At 38.7% G+C, this 20,192-nt stretch overlaps 1 protein-coding gene across 33 annotated transcripts in view; it reads left to right on the top strand.

Moving 5' to 3' along the window:
- LOC146459742 (scavenger receptor cysteine-rich domain-containing protein DMBT1-like) overlaps positions 1–19,800 on the top strand; it is a 30,580-nt gene extending 10,780 nt beyond the window's left edge. The window contains exons 12-30 of one of the 33 annotated variants that reach the window (XM_085089111.1): positions 1,474–1,791; positions 2,489–2,806; positions 5,035–5,106; positions 6,260–6,331; positions 6,838–6,909; positions 7,444–7,512; positions 8,556–8,627; positions 9,148–9,219; positions 9,717–9,788; positions 10,322–10,393; positions 10,913–10,984; positions 11,470–11,541; positions 12,333–12,404; positions 13,209–13,280; positions 14,258–14,329; positions 15,556–15,627; positions 17,253–17,324; positions 17,921–18,217; positions 19,264–19,800. In XM_085089111.1, coding sequence (XP_084945237.1) covers positions 1,474–1,791; positions 2,489–2,806; positions 5,035–5,106; positions 6,260–6,331; positions 6,838–6,909; positions 7,444–7,512; positions 8,556–8,627; positions 9,148–9,219; positions 9,717–9,788; positions 10,322–10,393; positions 10,913–10,984; positions 11,470–11,541; positions 12,333–12,404; positions 13,209–13,280; positions 14,258–14,329; positions 15,556–15,627; positions 17,253–17,324; positions 17,921–18,217; positions 19,264–19,280 — 2,027 coding nt within the window. In that variant the 3' untranslated portion in view covers positions 19,281–19,800. Of the gene's footprint in view, positions 1–1,473; positions 1,792–2,488; positions 2,807–5,034; positions 5,107–6,259; positions 6,332–6,837; positions 6,910–7,443; positions 7,513–8,555; positions 8,628–9,147; positions 9,220–9,716; positions 9,789–10,321; positions 10,394–10,912; positions 10,985–11,469; positions 11,542–12,332; positions 12,405–13,208; positions 13,281–14,257; positions 14,330–15,555; positions 15,628–17,252; positions 17,325–17,920; positions 19,240–19,263 lie in introns of those variants that run through there. The other 32 variants (XM_085089137.1, XM_085089138.1, XM_085089135.1 and 29 more) reach the window with 32 other exon arrangements.
- The last annotated feature ends 392 nt before the right edge of the window (positions 19,801–20,192 follow it).

Below are 20,192 nucleotides of genomic sequence, written 5' to 3'. Positions count from 1 at the left end.
AAAAAAAAAAAAGCCAGTTTAACTGTTTGCAGGAGATTTGACGCCATATTAGTCAATGATATCATAATTTCTCAAAGGGGTCACCGTCTTATCTGACCTCGGTTTTATAAAATACAAACGTACTTAGGCCCGGTTCATACGTCAAGCTTTACATGAGCCGAACCTAATCATTTGGTTCGGCGCATGTAAAGATCGAAGTATAAATCAGTCAGGATCGACAGATTTGTATTTGGGTCGACCCGCTGTTCTATTCGACTGCGCCAGACGAATAGAACGGCAAAAGTTCGACTTCGATTCAGACGTCGAACTTTTACATGTGCCGAACCAAATGCATACATTACGTATAAATTATATAAATTATATCTATCCCAGAGGTCTGCGCGTTCCATTGACTTGGCATGCACAAAGCACTTCATTCTGAACAAGATGGCGGGAAAAGAGGAATGTGCTTGTTCTTCTTGTTTCGAAACAACTAAATATACTTGTCTGATAGGCGAAAGATTGAAAAAAAAAAAAAAAAAAGAAAAGAACCTATTTTTGATGTGCATACGCCCTTCAAACCGACAGAAACTTTCCAATACAGGCTATATCAAAGGCGAAGCCTCAAAAATCCTCAGAACAAAATCTTCAAAAACAACATTTGAAGAAAACATTACTCTATTCAAACAGACATTACGCTACAGAGGTTACCTCGATAACCTTATAGATAAAACTCTTTCAGAAGTCAATTTCAGCGAAAGAATGTCGGCACTCACTACAAAACAAACAAAAACCGCGCAAAAACATTTTGCCGTTTGTTACGGAATATCGCCCTTCTGTGCCTAACCTAAAACCATTGAGATTAGTAAATGGCACTTGATAGAAAATCAGCCTCTGCTAAGAGAGATCTACAAAGACCCTTCCCTACTTTCGTACAGGAAAGCTAGGGAGATCTTTGAAAGACGTATTCGTTAGAGCAAATTAGCTTTGATCTCGACCAATAGGAGCCGTGTTTGGCCTGTCTTCATTATTTTACCAAACAAGCTCGTCCATGTAAGAATTCATCTTTCGAGTCATTTTAAATCTTGTTGAGTAAAAACAACAGCCGCTGACAACGAAAATCTATTTTTTCACTTTAGCTTTAAGTTCGACTTCAGTTAGGTTCGACATCTGAATCAGCTGCCGAACTTAATTATTTGGGTCGACCTTAATAGGTATTAGGTTCGGCTCATGTAAAGTTCGACGTATGAACCGGGCCTTAGGGTAACAAATGAAATGTTATCGTTTTGTTACGAAATCTAGTTATTTATTAGGTTATTTCCTTCCAACACAAATGCAAAGAATATCGTCTGCAAAGATCACCTCATACAGAGGGGTAGTGAGGCGCCGATGTGAAGATATATAAATGGAACAATCGTTTTCATTCCATCTCTCATCATGAAATGCTACCAGTGTTTAGGTAATGAGAGAAAATAACGCTCTTTTATTTGACAGTGCGATTGATAGGTACGATTGATGATGGTGATGTTGGCTCCAAAGGCAGAGTGGAAGTATTCCACAATAGAATCTGGGGAACAGTATGTGATGACAACTGGGACTTAAAAGACGCCAACGTAGTTTGCCGTCAGCTTGGGTTTGTAGGAGCTGTGGCAGCAAACAGGTCTGCGGCGTTCGGGGAAGGAAAAGGACAGATATGGATGGATAACGTACGGTGTACAGGAGATGAGAGTTCTTTAACAGAATGTGGGCACAGAGGATGGGGAATAGAGGACTGCGGTCACGGTGAAGATGCTGGTGTAATGTGTATTAAAGGTGATAACAACATTTTTTTCGAAGTAGTACGGTTATGTCTCTGAAATCTGTTTGTAACTGATGTGAGACGCAACGGTAAGACGCACTATTATCATGATTTGCCTTTCAAGTATTTGGAACAGCGCGTTTCAATTAAAAAAAAAAGACAGTTATGACATTGGAATGCTCGGTTATTATGAAAGCTAAGAGAAATAGATGATAACAAATTGAAATGAAGGAAATGTCCTCTCTCAACTTTTCTTTCCTTTAGGTTTGAATGCCAAGACGTCTGCGAAAGGCAACTAACTTGGCACCGAAATAAGCAAAAAAAAAAATACAAAACAACAACAACAACAACAATACAAGGCTGGTCCCGCTGTTTCCAGGACATTGTGACGCCATATTGGTCAAATATCATGGTATACCTACAAGGGGTGACTGTGTTGTCTGACCTAGGTTTTCAGTACAAAATACCGACGACTAGAGTAAAATATGAAATGTTATCTTTTGTTGTGAAATATAGTTATTTATTGGGTTGTTTCCTTTTAACACGAATGCCAATAATATTTTTTGCAAAGATCACCAAATACAGCGGCGCAGTTAAGAGACAATATCAAGATATATAAATAGAGCTATCAATTTCGTTCAATCTTTTACAATGGACTGCTACCAATGTTTAGATAAACAAAGAAAATTATAAAGCTATTTTATCCGACAGTGCGATTGGTAGGTACAAGTGATGGTGACGTCGTATCCAAAGGCCGCGTGGAAGTGTTCCACAATGGAATCTGGGGAACAGTATGTGATGATTACTGGGACTTAAAAGACGCCAACGTAGTTTGCCGTCAGCTTGGGTTTGCAGGAGCTGTGGCAGCAAACACGTCTGCAGCTTTCGGGGCAGGTAAAGGACAGATATGGATGGATGACGTACGGTGTACAGGAGATGAGACTTCCTTAAGAGAATGTAGCCACAATGGATGGGGAATAGAGAACTGCGATCACAGTGAAGATGCCGGTGTAATGTGTACTACAGGTGGTAAGACTGATTAAATTTTATCCATTAAATAAGCGGTTTTCAATTTATTCTGCTATAAAGGGTTACATAAACCAAGAAAACATCTTGTTTAGGTAGTGAAAGAAGGTAATATACCTCTTTTATGCGACAGTTCAATTGATGGGTACAAGGAGTCATGATTATTTGGCATCCAAAGGCCGAGTGGAAGTTTTTCATAATTAATAAGAGTTAAAATTACAGTTACAATGTTTTCAAAATATATCTTAAAATTTACTGAAAATATTTCTGTAATATAGTAAGTTGGTTTAAAACTACTTAAATCACCCTGTCTTGTCTGTCTCAGGATTCTACAAGTACGGCAAATGAAATGAATAGGAAACGAAATGTTTTGGTTTTCATACCTGATCGTACCTTTTTGTTACGCTATGGCGGCATACGAGGCGAGTTTTGTCGAGCCATGGGTTATAACTTGGTTTTACGGAGCACGAATATATGCTAATCAGGATATGGCAATTTATTGTATGCTTACGTAGGAAGTAAGGTTCTTTGGCTCATGGCTATTGTAACCGAGCCATGGTTCGTATTTTGGCTCGAGTGGGTCTCGCAAAAATTCCCATGGCGAGACCAAACGAGCCTGATATGCCGCCGAAGCGTAGCAAAAAAGGTACGCTCAGGAATTTAATGTAAATCCGGTGATATTTTTAGGAGTTGCGGTAATGAAATCTCTCAGGCGTGATATCGCACAGTTGGCGAGTTCTCACCAGTTTCACTTTGGCGGAAAAGTTTGTACTCTTCTTACGATCGGAAAACGCCAGCTAAATCTCAAATTACGACGTTTATGTTTAAACCCTCTTTTCAGTTTATCGTACAGTAACATTACCTTACTTGAAACTAATCACGATATCGTGCAATATCAGGTCAGTGACTTGATATCGTAGGATATCAGGACAGTAGGCTAGACTTCTGATTGGCTAATTACGAATTTGGGTACGGCAATATATAATATCTGAGTATTTAGTAGGTTATTTCTTTTAATTCTTAATTTGGACAACAAGCACCTTATATATCTGTCCGGATTTCCGAAAACGTGCACGCACTCAAACTACACATGTACAGGGCCCAAAACTTCAACTGTACTGAATCTCTAAACACTCCCCTTGCCAAGCATGTTCTTTGCACACAAAACTGCGAGTCACCCTTCTGCAATTAGGGCTTGACCCTAAGCTATGTGACAGCTCCAACCAATTTACCATTAAGACCCTGCCGCTGAATGAGGGATGTCGGCAAAAATGTCACTCTAGTCTAGGAAAGAGAGCAAATTAAGCTAAGCTAAAGGGTCAAGAACCCTCCTCTCACAACCCCGGTGGTTTGAAACACATCTGAGAGCTACCCACCAGCAGTTAGCCCTCACCCTGGGCAAGCTCACAGACCGATGCTTGACGGAAAGGCCACTCATGTTTAGACCAGCACAATGTGATGGTCCGGATCCAGCGGACACGTTTTTCAAAGTCACACAAAGGCCGGTCAAGATACGTTCGTTTGCATGTACATGCCGACTTTTTTCACTCTATACGCCTCCTTGTATTGTAGCTATGTTAGAACACGCGCTTCCGTCTATTAAACATATGTTATATGTTAAAAATTTCAAACGTCAAGGACTGGTTATAAACTACGCACACAATTTTCTTCAAAAAAGCGGAAACCGTTAAGATGACGTTTCGTTTTACAAAAAGTTAGAATGTCGTGCTCCATTGAAAAATATATATATATATCGGCCTTGTTACGCTTCAGTTGTGATAACATACAAAGCGCTGTAAATATAGAAGAGAAATAACGATAAAAAACTTTAAAAGTAAAAAAGAAAAAAACAAAAAACTGTTTTCTTTAGCTTTGTATGTTTTCGTGAAAACTTCAATAAGTAGAACAACGATGAAACTCTGTATTGATTCATACTTAATGTTATCGATTTTCTGTAGTTTTTTTAAACTTTGTATTTCAGACGACATGATCGTGATTTTGTGGTTTCTTTTTCAACTGTATTGTCGTATTTAATAAACGTCCGTTCCTTGATTTTTTTTTTTTTTATTTTAAAGAGGGGTCTGTATCCTCTCAGCAGTTAAAGTGAAATAAGCTCCACCTAATAATTCAAAGTGCAATAAGCCAGCTTGCTAAGTCCATGGAATACCAAAATGGCGCTTCATTGAATAGTTCGACATCTGAATTGTGGTAACGTTATATCTTTGTTTTAGATGATCAAGAACATTCACCGATATTCACTAATTCTCCAACGACGGAAGTAAAGACCACAGAACGTGTAAAAGGTAGGCTTTAAAGAGAGCACAAACCGTTGGTGCCTCCATTTGCGTTTGGGTCGCACCCATAAACCGGGCCAAAGGCCGATTTAAAACTTTCGTGTAAGGTAGCGGCAAACAGGATCAGAGTGAAAACATTTAAGCTGAACTAAATCGTATATGAATATAAAAAATTCGCTCTCAGGGTTTCCTTTTCTCCAAACCCCAACAGTTTACGACATGAGCCTAAGGATGTCAAAGGATAAATGTATGTTTTCCTTTGTTTTTGTCGTTGCTACTGTTTTGCTGTTAACCCAGGAAGAAAGTCCCTCCCAACTGAGTAGTGCAAGAGAAAGCGGTTTCTTATCCATTTGGCTTGGAAAGAAGTACTTCCGAGGAATGAATATATTTCTTCTTTGCCACAGATGTAAATGAAATTGCTGAACTTTAATGGGGGTCGCAAAACAAAAATGGCTGTCCGATGTATTCTTCTACATTAGTTTTTTTGTTTACTTCTTCACTTCTAGTTAATAAGGAGCATTCAACGATATACACCAATTCTCCGACGGCGGAATTAAACACCAGCGAACGCGTGAATTAGGTACCTTATAACAAAACCGCAAACCTTTTTTATCTGTGCTTTCGTAATGTACCTATGCTTTGCTATTCGTTACACGTTTAAACCGGGCATGTGACGCCTTAAGAATTGAAAGGTAAAGGCCAGTGCGCTCAGAGTGGAATCATTCAAGTTAAATTAATAATAATAATAATAATAATAATAATAATAATAATAATAATAATAATAATAATAATAATAATAATAATAATAATTGAATTTAAAAAAAAATATGCCCCTGGGCCCTATGCTTCCAGAGCAAAAGTTGGGACTCTGCTAGATCCGGCATTGGGGGCTAATTACGTTATGCCTTCAAGAATTTCAAAGAGTAAATGTTTGTTTGTTTGCTTGTTTTCTATAAACAAACAAAAGACAAATGAAAACGGCTTTTTGTAAATCCTTAAAAACAAACTATTTTCGTGGAATCATAAAAATTGTTATTTGAACATGCAACAGCAGTTTGCTCAATCTATGGAACCGATGCAAGCTAAAGGTTGTCGAGGGAAAAACTTGGCTTCACCAGTGTATGGTTCCGCATCTGAATTTTGGTTGTCTGTTTTGTTTTAGAAGATGAGGAACATTCACCGGAATTCACTAATTCTCCAACGACGGACATAAAGACCACAGAGCATGTTAAAGGTAGGCTTTAACATAAGCGTAAAACGTTTACAGTTGAGTTTTCATCATGTACCTGCAGTTGCGTTTGGGTCGCACCCGTAAAAAGGGCCAAAGGCCGATTCAGAACTTCGTGTAAGGTGGCGGCCGTCGGCCTCAAAGTGAGAACATTTGAGCTGAATTAAATCGTAAATGAATATAAAAAATTTGCCCTCAGGGTTTCATTTTCTTCAAACCCCCAGGGTTTAAGATATGAGCCTAAGGATGCCAAAGGATAAATGTATGTTTTGGCTTGTTTTTTGTTGTTGTTGCTGTTTTGCTTTTAAAGCAGTAGTAAACTTCCACCCAAGTAGCTAAAGAGACAGTGGCTTCTTATCCATTTGGCTTTGAAACAAGTACTTCCGAGGAATGAATATATTTGTTCTTTAAATATGCAACAGATGTAGATGAAATTGCTAAACCTTAATGGGGGTCGTAAAAGAAAAATGGCTGTCCAATGTATTCTTCTACATTAGTTTTTTGTTTACTAGTTAATGAGGAACATTTGACGGTATTCACCAATTCTCCAACGACGGAATTAATGACCAGCGAACGTGTGAAATGTACCTTATAACAAAACCGCAAGCCTTTTGTATTTACGCTTTAGTAATGTTCCTAACCTTTGCTTTCCGTTCCACGTGTATACCGGCCAGTCACGGCTTGAGAATTGAAAGGAGAAGGGCAGTGAGCTTAGTGTGGAAACATTTTAGTTAAATTAAAAAAATAATAATTATTATTATTATTGAATTTAAAAAATTATGCTACTGGGCCCTACGTTTTCAGAGCATTAGTTGGGACTCAGCTAGATCCGTCATTAGGGGCTAATTACGTTATGACTCCAAGAAATTTCAAGGGGTAAATATTTGTCTGTTAATTTGCTTGTTTTGTCAAATCCGAAGAAAGACAAAATGAAATCGACTTCTTGTAAATTTTCTTAACAAACTCAATTAGTGGAATCATAAAAATTGCTATTTCAAAATGCAACAGCAGTTTGCTCAATCTATGGAGCCGCTGAAAGCAAGTGGTTGTCGAGAAAAAACATGGCCTCTTCAGTGAATGGTTCCGCATCTGAATTTTAGTTGTCTGTCTTGTTTTAGATGATGAGGAACGTTCAACGTTCACTAATTCTCCAACGACGGAAGTAAAGACCACAGAACGTTTCAAAGGTAGGCTTTAACATAGCCGTAAAGTGTTTGCAGTTGAGTTTTGACTGTGGGCCTGCAGTCGAGTTTGGGTCACACCCGAAAATCGGGCCAAAGGCCGATTCAGAACTTCGTGTAAAGTGGCGGCCAACGGGCTCAAAGTGAAAACATTTAAGCTGAATTAAATCGTAAGCGAATAACAAATTCGCTCTCATGGATTCATTCTCTCCAAACCCGCGGAGTTTGCAACATGAGTCTAAGGATGTCAGGGGATAAATGTTTGTCTTGCTTTGTTTTAATCCAAAGAGAGACAAAATAAAAACAGTTCCTTATTAATCCTTTACAAAAAACTCTTTTCGTGGAATCATAAAAATCGTTATTTCAACATACATTAGCAGTTTGCTCAATCCATGAAACCGCTGAAAGCTTATGGTTGTCGAGGGGAAAATGCCCTCTTCAGTGTGTGGGTTCCAGGTCTCAATTTAAGTTGTCTGTTTTGTTTTAGATGATGACGAACGTTCACCGGAATTCACTAATTCTCCAACCACGGAAAAAAAGACCACAGAACGAGTCAAAGGTAGGCTTTTAAAAACAAGCGTAAAGCGTTTGTAGTTGAGTTTTCATCATCATGGGCCCCTTCATTTGCGTTTGGGTCGCACCTGGAAACCGGGCCAGCCGCCGATTCAGAACTTCGTGTAAGGTGGCGGACAGCGGGCTCAGAGTGAAAACATTTAAGCTGAATTAAATCGTAAGTGAATTACAAATTCGCTCTCATGGATTCATTCTCTCCAAACCGGCGGAGTTTGCGATATGAGTCTAAGGATGTCAGAGGATAAATGTTTGTTTTGCTTTGTTTTAATCCAAAGAGAGACAAAGTAAAAACATTTCCTTATTAATCCTTTAAAACAAACTCTTTTCGTGGAATCATAAAAATCATTATTTCAACATGCAACAGCAGTTTGCTCAATCCATGGAACCGCTGAAAGCTTATGGTTGTTGAGGTGGAAAAACATGGTTCTTCAGTGAATGGTTCCACGCATTAATTTTCGTTGCCTGATTTGTTTTAGATGATGAGGAACGTTTACCGAAATTCACTAATTCTCCAACCACGGAAGGAAAGACCACAGAACGAGTTAAAGGTAAGCTTTAACAAAAGCGTAAAGCGTTTGCAGTTGAGTTTTCATCATGTACCTGCAGTTGCGTTTGGGTCGCACCTGTAAACCGGGCCAAAGGCCGATTCAGAACTTCGTGAAAGGTGGCGGCCAGCGGGCTCAGGGTATAAACATTAAAGCCGAATTAAAATCATAAATGAATATAAAAAATTAGCTCCCAGGGCTTCATTTTCTCCAAACCACCAGAGTTTACGAAATGCGACTAAGGATGTCACAGGATAAATGTATGTTTTGCTTTGCTTTTTGTTGTTGTTGCTGTTTTGCTTTTAACCCAGGAAGAAACTTCCTCTCAAGTAGTCAAAGAGAAAGCAGCTTCTTATCCATTTGGCTTTGAAACAAGTACTTCCGGGGAATGAATATATTTGTCCTTTAAATATCCAACAGATGTAAATAAAATTGCTGAACCTTAATGGGGGGTCGGAAAACAAAAATGGCTGTCCAATGTATTCTTCTAAATTAGTTTTTTTGTTTACCTTTTTAATTCTAGTTAATGAGGAACATTTGACGGTATTCACCAATTCTCCAACGACGGAATTAAAAACCAGCGAACGTGTGAAAGGTACTTTATAACAAAACCGCAAGCCTATTTTATTTGCGCTTTGCTTTCCATTCCACGCGTATACCGGGCAAGTGACGGCTTGAGAATTGAAAGGAGAAGGGCAGTGGGCTCAGTGTGGAAACATTTTAGTTAAATTAAAAAAAATAATTATTATTATTATTGAATTCAAAAAATTATGCCCCTGGGCCCTACGTTTTCAGAGCATAAGTTGGGACTCAGCTAGATCCGTCATTGGGGGCTAATTACGTTACCACTCCAAGAATTTCAAGGGGTAAATATTTGTCTATTTGCTTGTTTTGTCTAATGCAAAGAAAGACGAAATGAAAACGACTTCTTGTAAATCCTTTAAAACAAACTCAATTCTTGGCACCATACAAATTGTCATTTGAACATTCGACTGCATGGAACCGATGAAAGCTTATGGTTATCGAGGAGAAAACATGGCCTCTTCAGTGAATGGTTCCGCATCTAAATTTTAGTTGTCTCTTTTGTATTAGATGATGAGAAACGTTCACCGGAATTCACTAATTCTCCAACCACGGGTGTAAAGACCACAGAACGAGTTAAAGGTAGGCTTTAAAATAGGCGTCAAGCGTTTGTAGTTGAATTTTCATCATGGGCCCCTTCAGTTGCGTTTGGGTCGCACCCGGAAACCGGGCCAACGGCCGATTCAGAACTTCGTGTAAGGTGGCAGCCAGCGGGCTCAGAGTGAAAACATTTAAGCTGAATTAAATCGTAAATGAATATAAAAGATTCGCTCTCAGGGTTTCATTTTCTCCAAATCCCAGCAGTTTTCAACATGAGTCTAAGGATGTCACAGGATAAATGTATGATTTGGGTTGTTTTTTGTTCAGTTGTTCCTGTTTTGCTTTTAAAGCAGTAAAAAAAACTTCCTCCCAAGTAGTTAAAGAGGCAGCGGCTTCTTATCTATTTGGCTTTGAAACAAGTACTTCAGAGGAATGAATATATTTGTTCTTTTAAAAGATCAACAGATGTAAACGAAATTGCTGAACCTTAATGGGGGTCGTAAAATATAAATGGCTGTCCGATGTATTCTTCTACATTAGTTTTTTTTTTTTTTTGTTTACCTCTTCACTTCTAGTTAATGAGGAACATTTGACGGTATTCACCAATTCTCCAACGACGGAATTAAACACCAGCGAACGTGTGAAAGGTAACTTCTAACAAAACCGCAAGCCTTTTGTATTTGCGCTTTCTTGCTTTCCCTTCCGTTACACGTGTAAACCGGGAAAGTGACGGCTTGAGAATTGAAAGGTGAAGGTCAGTGCGCTCAGAGTGGAAACATCTAAGTTAAATCAAAAATAATAATAATTGAATTTAAAAATACATATATGCTCCTGGGCCCTATTTTTTCAGAACGAAGGTTGGGGCTGAGCTAGCTACGTCATTGGGGGCTTACGTTCTGACTTCAAGAAATATTCAAAGGGGAAATGTTTGTTTACGTGTGTGTTTTTTTTTTGTAATCCAAAAAGAGACAGAGTGAAAACGGCTACTTATAAATCCTTTAAAACAAAGATTTTTCGTGGAATCATGAAAAGAGTTATTTCAAAATGTAACAGGAGTTTGCTCAATCCATAGAACTGCTGAAAGCTAGTAATAAAAGGTCGAGGAAAAAATGGCCTCTTCCATGAATGGTTCCGCATCTGAATTTTGGTTTTCTGTTTTGTTTTAGATAATGAGGAACATTCAACGGTATTCACTAATTCTCCAACGACGGACGTTAAGACCGCAGAACGAGTTGAAGGTACGCTTTAACATAAGCGTAAAGCGTTTGCACTTGAGTTTTCATCATGCGTGTCTGTAACTGCGTTTGGGTCGCACCCGTAAACCGGGCCAGCGGCCTCTTCAGAACTTTATGTGAAGCGCAAGCCAGCTGACTTAGAGTCAAACCGTTTAAGCTTAATTAAATCGTAAGTGAACAAAAAATTCGCTCTCATGGCTTCATTTTCTCCAAACCGGCACAGTATGCGACATGAGTCTAAGGATGTCACAGGGTAACTGTTTGTTTTGCTTTGTTTTGATCCAAAGAAAGACAGTGAAAACAGCTCCTTATACATGCATCCTTCAAAACAAGCTCTTTTCGTGGAATCATAAGCATCGTTATTTCAACATGGAACAGCAGTTTGCTCAATCCATGGAACTGCTGAACGCTTATGGTTGTCGAGGAAAAAAATACCCTCTTCAGTGAATGGTTTCAGGTCTCAATTTTAGTTGTCTGTTTTGTTTTAGATGATGAGGAACGTTCACCGGAATTCACTAACTCTCCTTCGACGGGCGTAAAGACCAAAGAAGGAGCTAGAGGTAGGCTTTAGTATAAGCGTAAACCGTTTGCAGTTGAGTTTCCATCATGTGCCCCTTCAGTTGCATTTGGGTCGCACCCGGAAACCGGGCCAAAGGCCGATTCAGAACTTCGTGTAAGGTGGCGGCCTGCGGACTCAGAGTGAAAACATTTAAGCTGAATTAAGGCGTAAATGAATATAAAAAAATTCGCTCTCAGGGTTTCCTTTTCTCCAAACCCCAACAGTCTACGACATGAGTCTAAGGATGTCACAGGATAAATGTATGTTTTGCTTTGTTTGTTGTTGTTGTTGCTGTTTTGCTTTTAATCCAGGAAGAAACTTCCTCCCAAGTAGTCAAAGGGAGAACAGTTTTTTTATCCATTTGACTTTAAAACAAGTACTTCCGAGGAATGAATATATTTATTCTTTAAAGATGCAACAGATGTAAATAAAATTGCTGAACCTTAATGGAGGTCGTAAAACAAAACTGGCTATTCGATGTATTCTTCTACATTAATTATTATGTTTATCTCTTCACTTCTAGTTAATGAGTAGCATTTAACGGTATTCACCAATTCTCCAACGAAAGAAATAAACACCAGCGGACGTGTGGAAGTTGCCTTATAAGAAAACCGCAAGCCTTTTGTATTTTCGCTTTTGTAATGTTTCCATGCCTTGCCTTCCGTAGCACGTGTAAATCGGGCACGCGACGGATTCAGAACTGAAAGGTGTAGGGCGGTCGGCTCAGAGTGGAATCAGTTAAGTTCAATTAGTTTTTTCAGGTCTGAATTTTATTTGTCTGTTTTGTTTTAGACGATGAAGAACGTTTACCGGAATTAACTAATTCTCCAACGGAGGAAGTAAAGAACACAGAACGTATTAAAGGTAGGCTTTAACATAATTGTTAAAAGTTTGCAGTTTAGTTTCATTATGTACCTGCAGTTGCGGTTGGGTCGCAACTTTTAACCGGACCAAAGGCCGATTCAGATCTTCGTGTAAGATGACGGCCAGTGGGCTCAAAGTGAAAACATTTAAGCTCAATTAAATCGTAAGTGGATAAAAAAATCGCTTTCATGGCTTCATTTTCTCCATCCCCAAAGTTTACGACATGAGCCTAAGGATGTCACAGGACAAATGTTTGTTTTGCCATGTTTTAATCCAAAGAGAGACAAATTGAAAAGAGATCTTGAAAACAGAAAACAGATGCATTTGAGTTTTCATTTGCCTGCAGTTGCGTTTGGGTCCTACCCGTAAAGCGGGCCAGCGGCCGATTCAGAACTTCGTGTAAGGTGGCAGCCAACGGGCTCAAAGTGTAAACATTTAAGTTGAAATAAATCATAAATGAATAAAAAAAATTCGTTCTGGCTTCATTTTCTGCAAAACCCCAAGAGTTTACGACATCAGCTTAATGATGTCACAGGATAAATGTATGTTTTGCTTTGTGTTTTGTTGTTGTTGCTGTTTTGTTTTTAATCCAGGAAGAAACTTACTCGCAACTAGTTAAAGAGAGAACGGCTTCTTATCCATTTGGCTTTGAGACAAGTACTTCCGAGGAACGAATATATTTCTTCTTTAAAGATGCAACAGATGTAAATGAAATTGCTGAACCTTAATGGGGGTCGTAAAACAAAAATGGCTGTCCGATGTATTCTTTTACATTAGTTTTTTTGTTTACCTCTTCACTTCTAGTTAATGAGGAACATTTGACGGTATTCACCAATTCTCCAACGAAGGAATTAAACACTAGCAAACGTGTGAAAGGTACCTTATAACAAAACCGCAAGTCATTTGTTTTTACGCTTTCGTAATATATATCTATGCTTTACTTTCCGTTGCACGTGTAAACCGGGCTAGTGACGGATTCAGAACTATAATGTGTAGGGCAGAGGGCTAAGAGTGGAAACCGTTTGAGTTAAATTAAAAATAATAATAATAAAAATTGAATATAAAAAAGATATATGCCTCTTGGCCAATTTTTTCAGAACATAGGTTGGGGCTCAGCTGGATACATCATCGAGGGCTTACGTTCTGACTTCAAGAAATATTCAAGGGGAAAATGTTTTTATAACATAGCGCGCTTGCATCCTAATCTAATTCCTATTGGCGCCATCATGGTACATTTCTCAACATACGCACGGCCGTGCGTCCATCCGATGACGTGTGCAAGTCAGATGGGGGAAGCATGCGCGCGCTGTGTTATTAAAAAAAAATTTATAGAGAGACAACACCATAAAAAATGTATATTTATAAGAGCTTAAAGCTTAATGAAAGGTTAAGATTAAACCAATATGAGAAACCATTTTCGCCTTTTTCTTTTTGTACAGAGAATTTTGTAATTAATCGGGAACAAAACCTGTTTTCCAGGAATCATTTACTTTATTTTCACTATGTTATAAAAGAATTGGTTCATGCTTTTAGCTGTGCGTAGATCGAGTTATGGATGTACTTGGAAAGTTTGAAGAGCACTCAAGAAGCTAGAGTTGCTCTCGGCGCGCTTCTCTCGTGCTCTCCAAACTTCCCGCGTGCATCCATAACTCGATATACGCACGCTAAGCATGAACCAATTCTTAAGTAAACAAACTCTTTTCGTGGAATCATACAAATTGTTATTTCAAAATGCAACAGGCGTTTGCTTAATCCATAGAACTGCTGAAAGCTAGTAATAGTTGGTCGAGGAAAAAATGGCCTCTTCCGTGAATGGTTCCGCATCTGAACTTTGGTTTTCTGTTTTGTTTTAGATAATGAGGAACATTCATCGATATTCACTAATTCCCCAAAGACGGACGTAAAGATCGCAGAACGAGTTAAAGGTACGCTTTAACATAAGCGTAAAGCGTTTGCACTTGAGTTTTCATCATGTGTGTCTGCAATTGCGTTTGGGTCGCACCCGTGAACCAGGCCAGTGGATGATTCAGAACTTCGTGCAATATGGTAAAAGTAAAAACATTTAAGCTGAATTAAATCTTAAGTGAATAAAAAAATTCGCTCCCATGGCTTCATTTTCTCCAAACCCCAAGAGTTTACGACATTAGTCTAAGGATGTCACAGGATAAATGTATGTTTTGCTTCGTTTTTGTTGTTGTTGCTGTTTTACTTTCAACCCAGGAAGAAACTTCCTCCCAGGTAGTTAAAGAGACAACGGCTTCTTACTCATTTGGCTTTGAAACAAGTACTTCCGAGGAACGAATATATTTGTTCTTTTAAAGATGCAACAGAGGTAAATGAAATTGCTGAACCACAGTGGGGGTCGCAAAACAAAAATGGCTGTCCGATTTATTCTTCTACATTAGTTTTTTTGTTTACCTCTTCACTACAACAGATGTAAATTCGTGAACAGATTTTGTGTTTGACATGTACGAGTTTCGAGCCGGGACCCTATGTACAGCTTCAAAGTCCACGCACAACGTCAAGGCGCCACACGTGCTCAACCTCTAATGTAGTGTTTAATTTTTTTATTTATTAGTTGTTTAGGCTGTCTAACTATCTAGCACCTGTGGCGTAACGATTTTAACAGCGTGATGACTTCGCACTGCCAAAGACGAATACGCAAAAGAGAACGGAACACCCTCAAACGTGTCCCCATGGAACTTTCAGTTTTCATTTTGTGTGAAATCCCTGTTGACTAGGACGACAATCAATCTTGAGCGGCATTTAAGCCTGGTTTACACGTACGACGCAAGCATAAGCATAAGCGCAAGGAAAGGAAACTGAAAAACAATGACAAGTTGTCAGCGTACAATCTAGGTACTCATGCGTTGCCATTTTCCGCCATGTTGGAATCAAATCTCGCGCCAAAAAGCAGCCCGGCTGCGCGATTGCGCCAAATTTGTTTGCTTCTGCGCTTACGTATGTCACGTTATGCTTATGCTTATCGTACGTGTAAACATCCTTGTGCTTGTGCTTGTGCTTATTCTTATGCTTGCGTCGTACGTGTTAACCAGGCTTAACAATGCACGTTTCTCAATCAAATATAAACGTAGGAAGACTACATACATCGGTCGAGTGTTCTAATTTTTGTGTACCTCTTCACTTCTAGTTACTGAGGAACCTTCAACGGTATTCACCAATTTTCCAACGACGGAACGAAACAACACCGAACGTGTAAAAGGTACCTTATAACAAACCCGCGAGCCTTTTGTATTTGCGTTTTCGTAATGTACCTGCGCTTTCCTTTCCGTTTCACGAGTAAACTTGGCTAGTGACGGATTCATAACCAAGAATGCCGAGGGGTAAATGTTTGATCGTTTTGTCTGCAAATTGAGATATTTGTTTAAAAAACGCACGCAACGACTTGCCGTAAGAATTACGATTTCACTTCGCTTACTTCCAAACCAATTTTCATTGAAAGTCAATTAGAAAATGATCAAGTAATACAAAGATCTGTTTACTCGGTGGTCCGCATGTTGTCGCGGCGAAAAACAAATTAATCTCAGTGGTGTTTGACTGGGGGCATTTAAAATTCGGTGACAGAAGTTTAACCTCTAGTTCTAAGAACGCGTATTGCTTTATTTTACTTCTTTCGGCCCCAGCCGGTATCTATATAATTACCTCAAATTTTTAGGCAGCGCTAGCTAATGTTTTGAGCTGAGTGACCAGAATAGATGTACGATGATCGATGAGGTTTGTCAAGCGATCGATAAATAATGCTTAGTTTCATCTCCGAAGGAAAGAATCAGGCTCTGATCAGTGCTGTTCTCCAAGAAGAAAGTTTTTCCTAGACTTGATCAGACCGTGCATATGTTGAAACAATGGCAATCAAAGGGTGCTTTTCCTAGAAAACAAAATGCCAGCAATAAAATCGATCAATTGTTTTTAAAGATTTTCTTCATGTTTTAGTTCTTGCACTTCAAAGTTTTTTTCCAGGTACGTTGTTTTAGTTGTTCAACTAAATTATTGATTCTTCAAACAGCCATGACTCTTTTAAACAGTTTTATCCAGTGGATAAAAGGTTATACTACCTACCTTGATGTGGATAACTTTATCCGTTGGATAGCGGATGGATGACACTATGGGTCCAAGCTTCAAACAACCGAAATGACTTGATTCAAAAAGCTTTATCCACTTAATAGCGATTTATCCGTTGAATAAGAGACAATTATCCGCCCTTCTAAGTACTGCGAACAAACTGCTGAGTGCTTCGTACGTTCCCATTGAGCGCGTTTTGTCTTCGCGAAGTTAGCCCCTCCCCTTAGGAAGGCCTGATACTTAAGTTATCGCGAAGTCCAACCATTTTTTTGCTTCGTTTCTTCGCGTTAGGCCTCAAATCGCCAAAGAAAGGAATCGTATAAACGGAAAAAAACATCCTCTGTATCCACAGTGTTGCTGCAATTAGCTACAACACATCTATCTGGCATTTTAGACCTTTCAAATAACACCGCTTTCACACTAAATTTCCGCTTCGAGTGTCAAGCAATGCTTCCGCGGTTGACGTCAAAGACCACAACTTGAAACATTCTCTTAAGTTCGTGGCCGTGAACCAAAATGGCGGCAATTCTACAAACTTTTAGAATTCTCAGAAAATCTTATGCTTGCGTCGTCGTCAGAATTCTCAGAAAAAGTGCTATGGCCGAAATGTTTTCGCGAAAAGTTTCAGAAACAAAGGGAGTTTTGTTGTGACTGAAGAAAAAATTAGGGATTATATTAGGGGCACTTTAAATAATGATAGTTGAAGCATAAACATGGCTATTCAAGGAATGGTTGCACATTCCGATTTTTTGTTGTCTTTTGTTTTAGATAATCAGGAACAATTACCGGTATTCACAAATTCTCCCCCGACGGAAGTAAAGAGCAGAGAACGTGCTAGAGGTTGGTTTTAACGAAAGCTCAAGCCATTCGCATTGTCCGTGTAAACGGGACATATGTTAACGACTTTAGAAATATCAGGGTGCAGAAAACGAATGTTTGGTTTTAACAACAGAGTTGATGAGGTAACGGAAGTAATTTAGCCACCGTAAACTGAGAGATTCGAGCGTTGACGTTTTGAGCGACAGTTCTTCGTCAGAACGTTTCGTTGTTTGTCATCTGATGCGAAACATTTATCGCACTTCACTAGTTTCCCAGCGACAAAAATAGACATCAGTAATATATTCCACTTTAACATCCAAAAGTTGATTGATTGATTGATTGATTGATTGATTGATTGATTGTTTGATTGATTGATTATTGTTAGTTGCAGTGGACTCACTGCCACATGAGCAGCGGCTGCTGGCTGTTAATTGATTATTGTTAGTTGCAGTGGACTCACTGCCACATGAGCAGCGGCTGCTGGCTGTTAATGTACAGGGGAAAAGAAAGGATTGTTTTCGAGTAAATTAGTAAAGCGTTTAAGGGTTATGAATAGTTAAAATAATAGCGTTATTCTCAAAATTGCTTTGTCTCACTTCTGTTTTTTCTCTGTACAGGCGACACAACCTCACAGCCGCTTGTTTCTGCGATAATTGCTTTAAGCGTTGTTCTTTCCCTCTCAATTGCCGGCATGATCAGCTTCCTGGTTTATAGGCAGTGGCGATATTTACAAGCCAATAAAACCGAAACGAGGGCAGAACAACAGCAAGACGCTGGATTGATAAATGATTTAACCAGCGCTATAGACAACGTTTATGTCGAGACAACGGAAGAGCACTCGTTCCTCGAGCTTCATCTACTGAAAGGTCCACAGGGAGAAAGTTCCACAGGGAATCACTATGAAGAATTGAAGGGTATAGTCAATTCTAATCGGGCTCTATGAATATATTTAGCTAAACAAATAAAAGGAGGAGCTTTTCCTCGTTTAGGAGCCCTACTCCCACCTCCTCCCCTCAAACAGCAGCAACAACAACAACAACAACAACAACAAGTATAACTTTTTAGTGGTATGTTAAACATAAGTTTGAACTAAAATCGTTAAAAAAAATCGGAATTCACTGCGCTTTTAATTCATGCATTAACCTTTGATATGGGTTCAGGGACTTTGCAGAATTAAATTTATTTACGTCAGAGGTCAATCCGTTGTAATAAAGAATTCGTTGCGGCATGTTACAAGCTCTTATCTCGGGTACATGCCGACACGCACCTTAATTTTTCGATACTAGACTATTTTATCTTGACCTAAATTGTTTCAAATACGAATCCCTAAAATCACTTAACATTTCTAAGAACTGGCGGCATTGTTGGAACTCTCAGTGGCTGTTTAGAAGTGACGATTCACAAACATAAAATTGCCCTCCAAGAATGCTAGAAAATTTCCTAATTTACTATGGAAAAGACAGTGTCATACAAAAAAGTCATTGCTTGTTCCGTAATGCATACTTTAGTTAGTAGTTTGAACCACCAACACTACCAAGTTCAGTATATACTAAAATTTTCTGAAAAAACACGCTTGGTTATATAGCTGAAGTTTCTCCAGCCAAAGCGAACTCATTCAAAGACATTGGCTTGTTCATAGCCACATTTAATCATGAGCGTGTAACGTTGCGAAAACTATGACGTTAGAAGGTAACCGTGAACTGTTGAACAGAGCGTAAGTGAGCTTGGCATGTTGTCATAAGATTCAGAGCGTTTTTCAAAGTTGTGTTCGTATTTGTTATTTAATGCCTTTGTTGTGCTATATAAGAAATTGACTGGTCCCTCGGGAAACCAGTTAATTTCGTTTACCTCGAATGTCAATGTTTCCCGAGACGAATATTGAGCTTTTTAAGAAACAAAATTAACTGATTCCCTCAAGACCATTAAGTATTTAATGTTTCTGTCTCTCCATTATTTGCAGGGTTTGCAAGATGCTGATGAAGAGGTTATTTCTTACAGCTCAAGTACCCATGCAACGTCACAATGAAGCAGAGAGAAATTGAACATTTTCATAGAAAATGATTCTAAAGCTGGATTTGATTGATTTGTTGTCCAACTGTTTCTTGGTTTTTCACACATAGTTTTTCTAACCAAAGCTGGTGGCCAATAAAACAGAAGCTTTTGTAATCACTCACTGTTATCCTCGGAAGGACAACACCTCCCTACCCAGTAGTCCAAGATTTTTTTCCCCCGGATACTTTGGTGCCATTGATTTTCTATACGCAGAATTTCTGTAAGTTTTGGTTGAATGGTTTGCATATCGGCAACGATACTACGCTGACCAACTTTCACCTCTCACAAAAATGATGGCATAGTAGAGGACACATTTACCCAGAAAGCCAACCCAGAAAAAATGATCTTATCTCCTTGCAGGGTCCAAATAGAAATAACACATGAAAAAGTTTGTTAACGTTTGCAGTTGTTGGAAAAACTATGCTGGATTTTGCTGTTGTTGTTGTTGTTGTTGTTGTTGTTGTTGTTGTTGTTGTTGTTGTTGTTGTTGTTATGTCTTTTAGGATTAGTCTTATTTCCTATGATGTAAAGCGCACTTGATCATTTTATGGAAAGTCGCGCTTTATACATTTTTAATATTATTATAATAATTGATCGATAAATTAATGTACTAAATAAAGGTAATAAAAAAATTGAATAAAAAAACAGAAAAACAACAAGTGTATAGTCCAATTCTCCTGGAATTCAGAATTGTACGCTCACTTAGTTTTGGCAGGAAGTAAGATGAAGACTTCATTTTCTGAACCACTGAAATTAGTGACACCACGAGCTAAGTCGCTCCTAGCATTTTGTGAGTTAATTTCTGGGATGTTGGACCATATTAGTCCAGCAACCCAA

Source organism: Pavona decussata, unplaced genomic scaffold, assembly GCF_977016875.1.
Source record: "Pavona decussata unplaced genomic scaffold, jaPavDecu1.1 SCAFFOLD_217, whole genome shotgun sequence".
In the NCBI taxonomy this organism is placed as follows: Eukaryota; Metazoa; Cnidaria; class Anthozoa; order Scleractinia; family Agariciidae; genus Pavona; species Pavona decussata.
The sequence above is the reverse complement of the archived record's forward strand: the minus strand, read 5'-3'. Positions and strand labels throughout refer to the sequence as shown.